Source organism: Dermacentor andersoni, chromosome 5 (assembly GCF_023375885.2).
Source record: "Dermacentor andersoni chromosome 5, qqDerAnde1_hic_scaffold, whole genome shotgun sequence".
Classification (NCBI taxonomy): domain Eukaryota; kingdom Metazoa; phylum Arthropoda; class Arachnida; order Ixodida; family Ixodidae; genus Dermacentor; species Dermacentor andersoni.
The window spans coordinates 110,551,387-110,565,635 of record NC_092818.1 but is presented as its reverse complement, the minus strand read 5'-3'; the positions used below and the strand labels follow the sequence as shown (position 1 = coordinate 110,565,635).

Here is a 14,249-nt window from a genome sequence, read left to right as displayed (position 1 = left end):
GACTTCTTTCACTAAGTCTTTCAATTCATGTTAAAGAGGTTTTCTTTTGTTGAATGTGCTTAGCCTGCTCTATTGCGAGTGAGTGGTATGATGCATGACTTTTACAACGAAGTGACCTGTATAAAGAATTTGAAAGCCCCGAGCACTTTGCTATAAAGATGTCTGACTGAATCTGATTTAAGGATGCAACAGCCTGTTGAGATACAGAGGGCTGTTGATGAAATTAAACAGGTGATGACATCTTCAAAAGAGTTTAACCGCACCATTACTGAACTCGTAATGTATAATATCGCGTGCAAAGCTGTTGAAAAAAAGATAAAAAATCCAGGAGCCATAGGTCTGGTAATCCGACAAAGCACAGCACTAGATTTGTTACACTAAAGGCAACCACTTGCAGGGACCAAGCGTTCTATTTGATTTTCCATTTCACAATTACAGTGATGATTAAAATGTCATTCACTGCATGGTATTCACAGCAAGCTGCTTCACGTTGGTAACCAAATGCGTAATATCAGCAATGAAGCACCGATTTTGGCCAGTAGGTGCATATTTAATGAAAGAAACAACACTGGCAATGGGCACAATGCAGGGAGGTCGGGTCCATGATCTAGTCTTAGTGACTGTTCCTCTTATGATTTGCTATCTTTTGTTTTTGCCAGTAGCATAACAAGTATACAAGCAGGATTTCTGACCACAAATAAACATGACTGTTGCCAGTCAGCACCTGTGTTTATCAGTTGATTTATGTCATGTTATAAGCATAGTTTCTAAGTTATGGCACGAACACTCACAACAACCTTTTATTTTCAGCAACACTGCATAAACTGGTGCTTGCACTAAAAACCCAGTGCACTGTAAACTCTCCAGGTTGCAAAGTTGCATCAACACATACCTGTTTGTGAGCATGGTCATAAGAGTTGATGTGGTTGTCAAACTCCTGATGCTTTGTGTACTGTTTGTCACAAAGGTCGCAGTAGAAATTGGCCTTCAGGCTTGCCAAGGCCTCCTGAACTACCTTTTCTTTCTCTTGAACGGCCTTGAGAGGTAAAAAAAAAAAAGATTGGCAATTCAATACTTTGACCAGAGGAGGATGCATGCCAGTGAAGAATGCTTGCAGTCACCTTGTACTTAAGTTTGAGCTCCTCTGTCTCTTCCTTCTCAATCTCCAGTGTTCTCCTTTTCTCTGTTGTCTCCTCTGCATAGTCCATCTGGAAGTGCACAAGTATGAAAAGAAAAAGGTGTCAGGGCAGTTTCCCAATACACCTTAGAGGCTTAACTAATGTATGCTGAAAGCTACTTACAAACATAAAACTACTGCTAAAGAGAGGATTGCAGGAAAATGGAGAAGTGATCAAACAAGTGATGTTGCTGGAGCAACAAACGAACTTGTCCTCGTTGGGGCAACAACAAAGTTATAGCCATTAAGACAAGTCAACCTGTCTAAACGTCGGCGCCAGTAACATCACCTGTTCGACGAATGTTGATCACAACAGCTAAAGGAGCATCATTTATATTCTTACTTCATTGTTGCTTAAAAGAGAACTTTAGTGAGCCAAGAACTTCTAAGTTGTCCAACGTCTAGATTTTAACGTTACAGAAACTGCCCCTTTAAGCCTGCAAACTTCAAATAAAATGCAATAGTTGTAATAGTGCTGCAGAGCCACACCAACCACATTGGCAGCAGATTAAATTTGGGCAGATGCGAAGGACTTACTATTAGGCTAGGTGCATTCCCACACTTTAACATGACATGGCTATTTTATTACCACTTAAAAAATGAGAAAACTTATTTGAAACAATGCAATCTGCACAGCTTTGCTAATAACTAACACTGGAGAAAAAAAACAGAAGTGGTTAGAGGATTCGTACTTCCATCTCCATTCGTCCAAATCCCATGATGTCTTCCTTGAGGATGATTGGCAAGGGATCGGTGCGACCTGAAAAAAAGATGAATGCACTTCTTTTGCACCGTACTACATACCCTGCAGTCTTCCTTGATGTAGGTACATTTGCAGATTACTGTGGCCAGCATTAAAAATATGAGTCAGGTTCCAACGAAAATATTAACAAGAAATGTTTCCAATTCTCTTAATCTACGCTTTTGTTGATCCCCATTATGCTTCATACAATTCAAGACAAACACTGAATAAGAATTTACTTGAGTCAACTTTTTCACAAAACTCTTTACCACAGCCGAAAATTGGCCTCGGTCAACTTTTCTTCTGTCATGTCTGAAAGGAAAAATTTTCAACATAACAATGCATTTAAGTACTGCAGCCTTCACATGACTGCCAGAAAGGAAAACCTTCTGGACATTCATGAGTGTGTAACACTGATTATCCTGTGACTGTAGTTGCCAACATTTAGGCATAAAAAAAAAATTGCATAATTATAACAGCTGGCTGTCGGAAATTTTACAGGTACACCGTTGAAGATTTGCCTCGTGCATGCCCCTGGTAGTTGGTGCTGAAGAAATTGTGCAGCTCTTCGAAGAACATGCAACAATCAAACAAACATTGGACACCCAGCCCATCTTTCTGAATGCATTTGTTATGGTGAGCCTTTTTTTTAATGCTTTTTTCATGCAAAGAAGTGATGCAACACAACAAAGCCCCATTTACAACAATACTTTATTCACAAGAGAGAATCATTTGATGATCAAAACACTGTGGACAGGCTCTGCTTGAACTTTTCCAGCAGCTTCCATGGTAGCGATGGAGCTTCTACTTGAGTGTCTAACAGCATCCATCCTGTTCAAACAAAATATGAAGGGAGCATTAGAAATCTGGGAAATTAACAGTAGACGACAACAACCTACTTGTACTTTGCTACCTCACATTAAAGGTATATTGCGACAACTATAGTCAGCCAGTCCACTCACAATATCACTTATTTTAATCATAACCATGTATAGCAAAATAATATCTCTCTCCCAAATGATTAACTGAAGTTGCATAAAATCTGCCCAGAAAAATGAGTAATATTATGATGACCACAACTGGACTACACTGTATAGGTATGTACCATTATTACTACTAGTACTTGAGTGTTCACAAAGCTGTTTTATGTGGTATCACTAGTTTGCTGAACAACAAGCATGAACATGACAAGAAATAATAATAATAATAATAATAATAATAATAATAATAATAAAAGTACAAGAAGCATCATGGTAGACACCAGGGGAAAAAGCAACCACTATGCACTTGTAAGATGAATCCAATGCATAAAATAACACAGTAATAACAACCTGAAAAACATTATATATATAACCCTCTGATACTACCAGTTACTCAAGAGAGATTGCATAGCGGAATGTCAGGTTTGATGGCAATTCTGTCATAACTGTTATGCTTAAAGTTCATAACAACGCGTGGCATACTACACTCAGCTAAAACTAAGAATGCAGCTGCAAATGCATCTCACTGGGAGCTTGCACATACAGTCAACGACTGAATTTCCCATAGAATCAATGTATAAGGACATCTGAAGTTTCGGACGCTCGAACCCCCCGCCGTCCAATTTTCCGGACTTTTTGGCTCCTCGCACAGCGCCCTTGCGAAGGAAATCGACTTGCATCCCAAGCATATCACCGCTTTGAACCACAACAAGTCGAATCTAGCTGTCACACACCTATTTGGTCTGGCCACGCTGGCTATGTTCATCGCCGCAAATGGCCGCACTTCCGCCTCCGGCGGAGTTTCCGGAGCGGCGCTATATAGGTGTTCTGTGGTGCTATTTCGTTTGTTTGCGCAGGCCACGTTTTGGCTAGCGTGGTGTGTGGTTGTGCTGTTGTGTCAAGTGTGCTCTGCGACGCTAGGCCTAGGTGCTTCGACGCTCGTCAGCGAACTCCACTGTTCGCAACTTGAGGATTTCGCTTGCCTTCGATGGCCCCCACTTCGTCTTCGTCGTCCTCGCCGATGGCATCGAAGCGCGGAAAGCAGTACCGTACCCACGGAAATAACTTTTGAACAGTTTGTTGACGCTGACAACGAGCTCAACTTCTGCGCAGAACTGACTGACGAGGGAATAGTCCGTCAGGTTGTGGGGGATTCAGTAGACTCCGATGTTGAAAATGAGGAGCCAATGCCTGCGCCGCCTACAAGCGCCGAGTTGACGCGAGCACTGTTGACTCTTTCATCCGTGTACAGTGCTGACATGACCCTTGCTCAGATCGAGGTGAATATGATCGCATGCAACCGGAACGCCGTCCAAACAATCAACAAGTTCTTCAAGCCATTGCAGCAATAACACTGGCTGCCCGACGATGGACATGTACATAATAAACCGGCAGTCGGCTGCATACAGAGTTTTTGAACGCCTCTTTTTATAGCACGTTCATTGATGCTTTGGCAGGGTTTCGGAAGCGTGGTACTTCGCCCTTTACCTCTAGATCCGAGAAAAAAAGAAAAGAGGTGCGTTTTTTTGCATGCATTCATTTTTTCGGACTGCCTGAATTTTCGGACGTTTTTACGTTCCCTAGAGGGTCCGAAAAATCGGTCGTTTACTGTATTCACCATCCGAATAGCGCAGCTCATTTCACATGTCCTAGCATGTGCGTGGATGTATTTAGCCACTACAGTTGGACCTCGTGTGAATGCGTATTCGGCATGAAATTATTTTTGTTATATCGATATTCTTTGTAAGCATATATTCAATTACACGCTGAAATTGGTGAGGGGAATTTTAGATTTACTTTGTTATATCTGATAATTTGTTATTATGATGGTTGTTGTACTAAGGTTTCACTGTGTGTTCATCTTCATCAGCACCACTTAAGAAAGGGACAAGCAAAAGAATATAGGACTGTATGTCCACTCACTGCCCTTCCCTACCTGAAAGTGTATGCTTTAGCAGGGTGCTACAAGCTAGAACTTGGCACTGCAGACGAGCTTGTGCTTTGCTGATGCTTACATAAGTGTTTTCATCACATTTTGAGCCACTTTTCACTTACTATATCGACAAATGAAATGCAAAGCAATGAACCCCTCTTACAAGAGATAATTTAAGAACGTGATCTCTCACCACTACGCATACAGTTTCAAAAGATGGTGCAGACCACAAACTACGGAGCACCAACTGGAACTTTTTGCGTTCTGGTTTTCATTTCGTTTAAACTGAAGACAGCTCAGTTTCAGTTCAACTCCGGAATGAAAAAATAGTGGTTCGAACAGGTTCAAGTTCATTTGCATAGCTGAAGAATAATTACAGGAAAACAACACAACAATAACTTGACGGTGCTGCTAAGCTGCACTGAAAGATTACGCCTGCCTGTTCTTCAGGCTGCGCGTAGTTACAAAATAATTGATGATGATGAAGTGTGGTGTTTTATGGCGAAAGGGCCACTTATGGCTAACGAGCGGCATGGCACTTGGTAGATGTGACATGGCTGTAAATGGGCTTAAAGAAGAACCCGCTGTAAATGACGTAAAACATATAGGTACTAAAATAATAATACTGATTAGTTAGTGTTGTGGGCTATGGCAATTGGGCTTCGTTAAAAAACATGATGCAACAAAACATAACAGTGACGCTAGAGCTTCAAGAGAGCCCTTGAATACAAGGGCTATTAATCGTATGGTAAAAGTTACCTGGCCAAATGATTTTCAGAGTGTCTGTTTCAGCTAAAAAAAGACTAATTTCAGGTTAAAAAGTGGTTCATTACTAAGAAAAAATGCTAGGTAAAGAGGTATATTTTCATGATATGCAGAAGGGAAATACCTTTTCCTCTCTGCTTCTATTGCAGGACATTGAATAAGAACATGGAGGACTATGAGAATGTTGCTGCACTTACAAGTCAAAGGATTTCCCCCAGTCAAGAGGTAAAAGTGAGTACTGTAAGTGTTTCCTATTCTTAATCAGCAAAGAAGTACTTCCTTATATCATGCTGTTTTTCCAGTTATCCAGTTCCCTAGTTTTGGTTTTATCATGTGAACCTTATTCAATGCTTGGGTATCCCACTTTCCTTGCCAATGGTTCCTCAGTTTAATGCGTAGAAAAGACTTTAGGTCTGTGGCAGGGATGGGGATAGTTCCATCTTTGTCACTAAAACTCACGGACGTAGCGTTTTCGTCAGCAGCTACGCTGCCTTTTATACCTTTGAGGCCAGGTACCCAGCATAAGACAATGACTTGGTTGCACATATATGTGGGGCACAATAAGCTTTACAGTAAATTCAAAACAGAGTTCTTTTGTTTCCGTAGACTAATTAAGGCTCCCACAACACTTACTGAGTCTGTGAAGACAATAGCCTTAGCGACATTTGTGACCCTTATGCATTGAATAGCCGAGAGTATAGCGTGTGCTTCCACTGTAAAGATACTGGTGTGTGGATTTAGTGTCCCAGATGTTGAAAATAAGGGTCCGAGAGCTGCATAAGCAACACTAGCAGGAGACTTCGAAGCATCGGTGTAAAATTAAGCACAGGAATACTTCTCCTAAGTTCAAGAAAATGTGAATATATATGTGCCTCAGGTGCTTGTTTCGATATTTCTATGAAAGAGATGTCACACTGAATAGTCTGCCACTCCAAAGGCGGTGGAACCGAGTAGGAGCCATTAGGACATTCTCCAAAAGATGGACGCCAGTTTTTTATGAGAGTGCTTCCGACCGGAAGGACAGAGGAGGCTGGATGGCTGGGCAGTTACGGAACAGCCTGGCCGTGGACAAGTCGTGACTAACTGAATGGCATGGATTACCTACAGCTGATTTTACCTTCAAGGCATACAAAAAGCTTAAATATGTCCTTTCGTTAGATTCAACGTGCAGGCTTTGCACAGGACTAGTCCTAAAGGCACCTGTAGCAAGGCGGATTCCTAAGTGGTGGATAGGATCTAGCATTTTCAGAGCAGTAGGTCCAGCAGAATTATAGACTATTGCTCCGTAGTCAAGGCATGTTAATATTAGACTTTTGTACAACTTTATAATGCATCTCCTGTCGCATCCCCAGAGTGTGCGTGACAGGAGCTTCAGTAGGTTCATAGTTTGGGGCATTTTGCTTTAAGATACTTCAGGTGTGGAACAAAAGTGAACTTCAAGTCTAAAATGATACCTAAAAATTTATGTTCACGGCTTACAGATAGTCGTTCTCCATTGAGATCTATTATGGGGTCTGGCTGTACATCTCTCTTGTTTGAGAACATGACACATGTACTTTTCTGACAGTTTAGTTTGAAACTGTTCTTGTCTGCCCAATTAGACAATTTACTTAAGCCAAGTGGTACTTGTCTCTCGCAGATACTTTAATAGAGTGATTTGTAACCTATCTGGATGTCATCCATGTATACAGAACAAAACATAGTATGTGGTATGACAATAAAAAGAGTGCAGCTCAGCACACCACCTTGTGGAACACCAGCCTCTTGCATAAAAGGACCTGACAGAATGTTGCCAACTCTAACACAGAACGCGCGATGGGAGAGGTAGCTCTGAATAACATTCAGTAAGTTGCCTTAGACTCCAATTTCAGACAGATCTTGGAGGATTCCAAAGTGCCAAGTTGTGTTGTACGCCTTCTCCACATCTAAAAGTACGGTAAGAAAAACTGTTTGTGCACAAACGCATCATGGATATTTGTCTTGATGCGGAAAAAGTGATCTGTTGTGGATCTACCTTCCCTAAAACACACTATAAGGGATTGAGTATTTTGTTGCTTTTAAGAAAATGATTGAGGCACCGGTTAATCATTTTCTCAAAGAGCTTGCATAAACAACTTGTCAGAGCTATAGGCCTATAACTACTGGGTGAGGAAGGTTCCTTGCCCTCTTTGAGAATAAGAATTACGATTGCTTCTTTCCAGGTGGACGGAATGTAGCCGGCAGAGAACATGAAGTTGAAGAGTGTCAGTAGTGTTCTGTGGCTTTCAGGGTGTAAGTGTTTGATCATATCATACATTACTGTCACTTCCTGGAGCAGACCTGGAGCAGGCCTGGAACTCCGCCATGATAAATGGATGATCGTAAACTTCACTGTACGTGTCTTTCCGACCGAGAGGCAGTTGTTCTGCTTGTCGCTGGTATTTTAGGAATGTATCTGTGTAATGAGATGTACTGGAAGTGTGCTCGAAGTGTGCTGCTAGACAATCAGCCTAGTCCTCAAGAGTGTCTCCTTGTGTATTTAGTAATGGTAGAGGATGTGTTTCACTGCCTTTTATTTTGTTCATCCTGTTACATCCTGTATAAGAACTGATGCTGCTTATGAATTTTTCCTAACTTTCCTGTTTAGCACAGCGGCGTGTTCTTCTACCTTGCGACTTAATTGCCTTGAAGTTAATTAGGTTCTCTGTGGTTGGGGAGTTGCGGAGAAGATTCCAAGCCTTGTTTTGCTTTTTCCGGGCTTCCCTGCACTCCTCATTCCACCATGAAATAAGTTGTTTCAAAGGCGACCCATTTCTGTGGGGAATACATACTGATGCAGCATCAATAATGAACTCTGTTATGTATGCTAATGCATCGTCTAGACTAAGTTGACAGCTATCATTCCAGGGCAGGTGTGTTATTGCGCAAAACGTCATCCAGTTGGCTGAATGGAGGAACGTGTGCAGAGCACTTAGCTTGTTTTGTAAGGTTTAGAACAATGGGGAAGTAACCACTTCCATAATGGGTATTATTCATATTCCATTCTAGATATGGCACAAGTGTACTGGACGCTATGCTTAAGTCTATGGAAGAAAATGTTTTGTGCATAGGGCTGTAGAATATTGTTTTTTTTTCTTGTTAAGCAAGCAGGCACTTGAAGAGAATAGGATGTTTTCTATTAACCATCCTCTCGCATCATGGCGAGAGTCTCAATACCAATGCTGGAATCTATGCGATACGAAGCTTCATTAGGGAGAGTGAGAGAGGAGAATACACTGAGGAACCACACAGTCATCCAGGGTGCTACACCCTGCTCAGGGGGAAAGCGAAAAAGAAAAAATAGGGAACCGAGGAGTAATGATAAGGACAGATAGTAGGATGTGATGCGATTATTTTTATGTTTGCGTTCGAAGGGCTCGTTCACTGCCTTGAATCTAGGCTTGTGGTAGCTAAATTTTCTAAGAGAGCCTTGATAGCTCGCTTCATTTATACGCATGTCCGGTTGACGGCCCAGTAACGCCTTTTATCTGTACGACCTGTTAATTAACGCTAACAAGGAGATCAACAATACTGGGGACATGCAACAAGTATACATGCTTCAATGTCTCAGGTACTTTGCGTGCATCACAGTCTGGTGGGTCCATGCATTGGATGCGATGCAAATAGTTTTGTCGCGTCAACAAGTCTGCCCACTGACGCAATACGCTGAAAACTGTACAAAAGGCGCTGCTGCTTTCAAAATCACGGGAAGATGGTGCGTATTTACAAATGAGGTAGCATAGCTGAGCACAAGTGCAGGCAATGCATGCATGAAAATTTTCAGAATAGGTGGTGAACCTGCACTGAAAAAGCGTTTTTTTCTTTTAGTTTCGCTTTGGAGTGAAAAAAATTGTAATGTTCTGGTTCAACGGTTCAGTGCCAGTTTGATACCCAGACATAACAAAAACCATAGAAAGTGGACATGAAAGATTGCCTTTTAGTTAGCCAGCCATAACTTCTTTGGGTTTCATTAATCCGCACTAGTAATTTGCCAATTTGTAACAATTTTTTTTTTCTTTTGATACAGATTAAGACAACAGGCACAGACAGTATGTTTTTTTGTGAGGAGCTTTTCCTAGAAATCTTAAGTTTATGGCCAACTACAAAACCTTCACATATGACTTGCAATGAAACAAGGCTGCTGCAGTAACTGATGAAGTTTGCAATCTGGTGCTTAACCAATGCACCAGACTGGGGAACAAAAAATGCACTTAAAATCTTGTATGTAACACCTTTTTTGGCAACATGGTTAAAGATGACAGTAAACAAATATGCAGCATGAACCAGACAAACCAATAACATGCCAAAGTTAAACAAGTTCCAACTTCCAATAGCTGTACACAAGCATTTATCCCTTTCTTATATTTTTATTCTGTCCCCTCTGGTTTGCACTGCATACTGCCCCTCGTTAAGAAGTGGAAAAGTAGGTTAATTTTATCTTCTGTTGTCCACTGTATTCAAAAAGAAAAGAAAAATATGTCGTTTTCACCCCTTTCTAGTAATAAGGACACCCCTTTTACTACTTTCGCTACACTTCTTTAACCCTTTCAGTGTCACTAACGCACCGGCACATTTTCCGTGTTTCTGTCCTGCCATGTCACTAACATCAGATAGCAAAGTGAGGACCATACCATGAGGGCATTTGTCATTATCCATGTCACATAACCAAAAATAAACCGTTGTGTTAATTTGATAATATGTGACAAAAAAACTCAACGTTGGAGGTGCATCACCTACAGGCGGAAAAAAAAGAAAAAGAAGGAAAAGCTGGAAGGGTTACACAATGGCCATAATAATTATGCTTGGAGGTTAGGCACATTGATGTCTTATCATACACGGTGAAATGTGCCCTGAGCACATACCTTTTGTAGGCTACACATTCATTTTATTAACATTGATTTACCTTTAGATGCAGCCACGGTGATAGAATCTAAGATTCTACCCTTACAAGGCAGAATCATACAAGCTGTAACAGAATTTGCAACATCAGAGACTAACAAATATATTGTTTTTATATCACAATGACTCTTCAGCAACTTTGCTGTTTCCTATGTCACCTGTCTCTAGCAACTGTATGAATAAACTTGCTCAAAGCAATCACCCCCTCTTGTGTCATTTGACCTTTCTATCACAGTTTATCCTCCAAGACCGATCAGGGAAACTCCATTTGGGTCTCGCTTGCAATAAATACTATCCCTTTGCAATCAGGAGCACTGCGAGGAATTGACGGGATTCCCAGCATTATCACTGCAATCTTATGGAGGCTGACCCATCCAGTCATACCTTGAACATTTTCTAATCTGTGCCCACTGCACACCAGATCTTGGTTCATTGAGCACATCCAACAAAAGTTTCTTCATGCATATTTTGCAATCATGTGCCACCCTAAATTTTAACACCTCTGAAATTTCCTTGCAAACATTATAATTTTCATAAAACTTGATGCAAGTTTCGGAAAATCGTAGAACAAGCCGAAATTTATAAAATTTATGGAAAATTCAGAAAGGTTGGCAGGTATGTTGCCATCTCAGCCATGTTCGTTGTTGTTGGCTTCCCCATTCATTTCGCATAAGCTGCTGTTTGTACACTCTTGAAATAGCTTCCTGTGCTTCAATTTCAGGGGCCAACTGCCTTTGTTCATTGTGGTGCTCTACTTGCATGCACATGACAGCTGCGACGACATGTCACTGCCATTTTCATCTCTACTCAGCCGAGTCGTCTGCACACGTTTGCCACATTGGCTCGACTTGACTTCTGCTGCATAGCTGCAAAAACTAGTTGTCTAAATTGGCGGATCACATATTTCAGAGCCAATTTGATTGCTGCAAAATGATATTAATGAAACAGAAGGGCAATTGCCATTTTTGTTAATTCTCTAATAATTATTGTAACTGTCACAATTTTAAGATGACATTAATTCTTGCCATGTAATGATGTGCAAGAACAATGACACAGTTCAACAATATGTCACTCATAGGAAGTGAAATTTCGCCACATGACAGGGGTATAAATAACTCCTTGTTAAGCAATCCTTAGGCCACTTGCCCAAAACAATATCATCAAGAAACATCAGCTGGAATTATCATAATGCGCCACAATAGCTCAGTGGCTATGGCATTGTTGCACTGCCTAGCATGAGGTCACAGGTCCGATTCCAGCCTCGGCAGCTGAATTCCAATGGGGGCAGAATGCAAAAAGATGCTTGTGTACCATACATTGAGTGCACATTAAAAATCCCAGGTGGTCAAAATTAACTCAAAAGTGCTCCACATCAGCATACATCATAATCAGATCATGGTCTTGGCACGTAAAACCCCTCAACTTAATTTAATTTAGAAGTTAACATACACAGTTTTGCTAACGAACATGTGTGTACCTGCTGTGACAACATGCAGAATGACAACAAAGAAAAATTGTAAGTGTGCCAACCTGGCAATTTGCAGCCGATGGACCCCTGCAGATGATGTACACCAAGTCACCATGTCACAGCTCACCTACGGCTCGCAGAACCATGCACAGCACTGAAAACATGGTGAGCGGCTTCAACATCATGTCAGGATGTAGAGAGAGAGAGATACTATCTATCTGCACAACAAAATCTTGCCGCGGTTCCTTACTCAGCTATTAAAATCCTAGCCATGCAATGTTCACTTTAAGCAGCAGCACTGACAACTTGTAGCAGAATTCATACAATGCTCAAAGCCAGTTCACACTCCATTTATGCAGAGTGCTACTGATGGAGCACTGCTTAAACGACCATTAAAAGGAAATATGTTCAGCTAGACTGAATAGATTGCACTTCTGAAAATGTTGATATGTCAGTCCCACCATAAGTAGAAGCTCAATAAGACGAAAAGAACACGACAATGAAAGAGGGGCAGCATTTCCTCAGCGCTAGTCATTGAATTATTTACCACAGAAGAAAAGGAACTATATCACATCTGAAAGTAAGCAAGGACCCTACTTGGCAAAGAAAGACCAGACATGTGAAAATACAGTTAACACCTATATAATGAAATGACTTGTACGCTTAACTAAGGATTCTGTATTTCCTGGCCGAAATCCTATTTTTCATTTTTATTGTGAACACCTCTAAACTGCAGACAACAAATCCACATGAACATGAAATGAACTTGGGCATCTCCAACGGCTCATTTCTTTCTCTACAATAAACATACATAGCAATGTTGAAACTGCCTTCCACAGTTGCTCCTGAGTTGAGGTGCGCAGAGAGAATGCCTATCAACACCAGAACAAAGACAGGAAGCATGACGCATACCTCAATGTCCTAAGGTCAGCTGCAGTTACAGATTTCATCAGATGAAGTGTACAGAAAAAAATTCACTTCTTCCACTAAGTATCTTCTGTAATCATGTTAACATCACGCATGCATCTGACCCCAATGATGATCACTGTGGCGATTCTCATACTTAATCAACTCCAATACCATCTATTTTGGCAGTGTTTAGGGTACAGTGAATGTGTCGAACAAACAATCTCCATTCATAAATGGCTTTTTTCAACCTGCCTCAGAAAGATTTTAAATCGAAAACAGTAGCTCACAATGAATAATTGCAGTATTAGTCCTATTCTAATGTGTGCCTTTTTTTTCCCTAAGAAAATTCATCCAGAAATTGCTTGGGCGGTGCAATCGGATACGAAACCGAAACCGTGTTCAGAACAGCTTACAGTTAGTGCCAGCTTAGCCAGCGTCATTGCCATTACCATCACAATACGGTAATGGCGACCATGGATGGCAATGTATGAATTCTTGCAAAGCATGATGACGATGTCGAGTCGCTTTGAAGTCTGATTACGAGTATGTTGAGGCAGTAAAATATTTTGCATGTTAAGTGATTGCCATTAATTACCATCACAACAGGGTAATGGCGACCATGGATGGCAATGTACGAGTTCTAGCATAGCATGATGACGATGTCGAGTCGCTTTCAAGTCTGATTACGAGAGTATATTGAGACAATAAGATATTTTGCATGTTAAGCTAGCGGCAACAAGTCACGTAACATTTTCTCGGCATTCTGGAGAATTGCATGCATGGCAGGACAAACTAGCAAAGTGTTTAGTCTAGGCATGGGCCACCATCCCGTTGGCGATTGTTGTGGAGTCGTCTGCTAAATGCAGAATGGCAGACGCACTATGGATTGTATGGAGGACAACATGTTGTGGTTCTTAATAGACAGTGATAAAGCACTGTCTGAGAGTGATGAGGATGGACATTAAGTAAATAAATTTCCATTTTGTGAAAGTAAAGTTAACTGGTTCTCTCTTTTTTCTTATTGCCAGAATTGGAGGCATACTACCTTTTTCTTGCTAAAAAGCGGGTGTGTGTCTGGTTTAGGGACGTCTTATAACCGAGATAAATACTTCGAAATTAAGCAACTGTATAAACGTTTTGGTGTTTTGTCTGCTTGATTAATTTGACCTGCTGGATAATTCTGACTAATTCGTTGCTCCCGCCAGGGCTGAATTAACATAAGTCAACTGTATTCCTTCACTGAACCTGCTTGCTCTATTGCAAGTGGTATAGTGCATGACCGTTACAACAAAGCAAACAGTATTAAAAAATAGCAGTGGCTTAGCTCGGCTATGCCAGGATATACGTAGCGTGAGCTA

General features: G+C 41.1%; 1 protein-coding gene and 1 long non-coding RNA gene across 7 annotated transcripts in view; one reads left to right on the top strand and one right to left on the bottom strand.

Annotated features, from left to right (window-relative positions):
* The window catches only part of LOC129385046 (uncharacterized), a 40,994-nt gene extending 28,960 nt beyond the window's left edge, over positions 1–12,034 (top strand). Inside the window, exons 2-3 of the long non-coding RNA XR_008612587.2 lie at positions 2,421–2,555; positions 5,747–12,034. This is a non-coding gene — a long non-coding RNA (uncharacterized lncRNA). The remainder of the gene's footprint in view (positions 1–2,420; positions 2,556–5,746) is intronic.
* LOC126531027 (uncharacterized) overlaps positions 1–14,249 on the bottom strand; it is a 43,165-nt gene that overhangs the window by 13,213 nt on the left and 15,703 nt on the right. For 3 of the 6 annotated variants that reach the window (XM_055070919.1, XM_055070918.2, XM_055070920.1), the window contains exons 4-6: positions 1,870–1,937; positions 1,122–1,208; positions 893–1,036 (exon numbers count right to left, since the gene is read on the bottom strand). In XM_055070919.1, the coding sequence (XP_054926894.1) occupies positions 893–1,036; positions 1,122–1,208; positions 1,870–1,896 (258 nt within the window). In that variant the 5' untranslated portion in view covers positions 1,897–1,937. Of the gene's footprint in view, positions 1–892; positions 1,037–1,121; positions 1,209–1,869; positions 1,938–2,611; positions 2,751–12,044; positions 12,137–14,249 lie in introns of those variants that run through there. The other 3 variants (XR_008612582.2, XR_008612583.2, XR_008612581.2) reach the window with 1 other exon arrangement.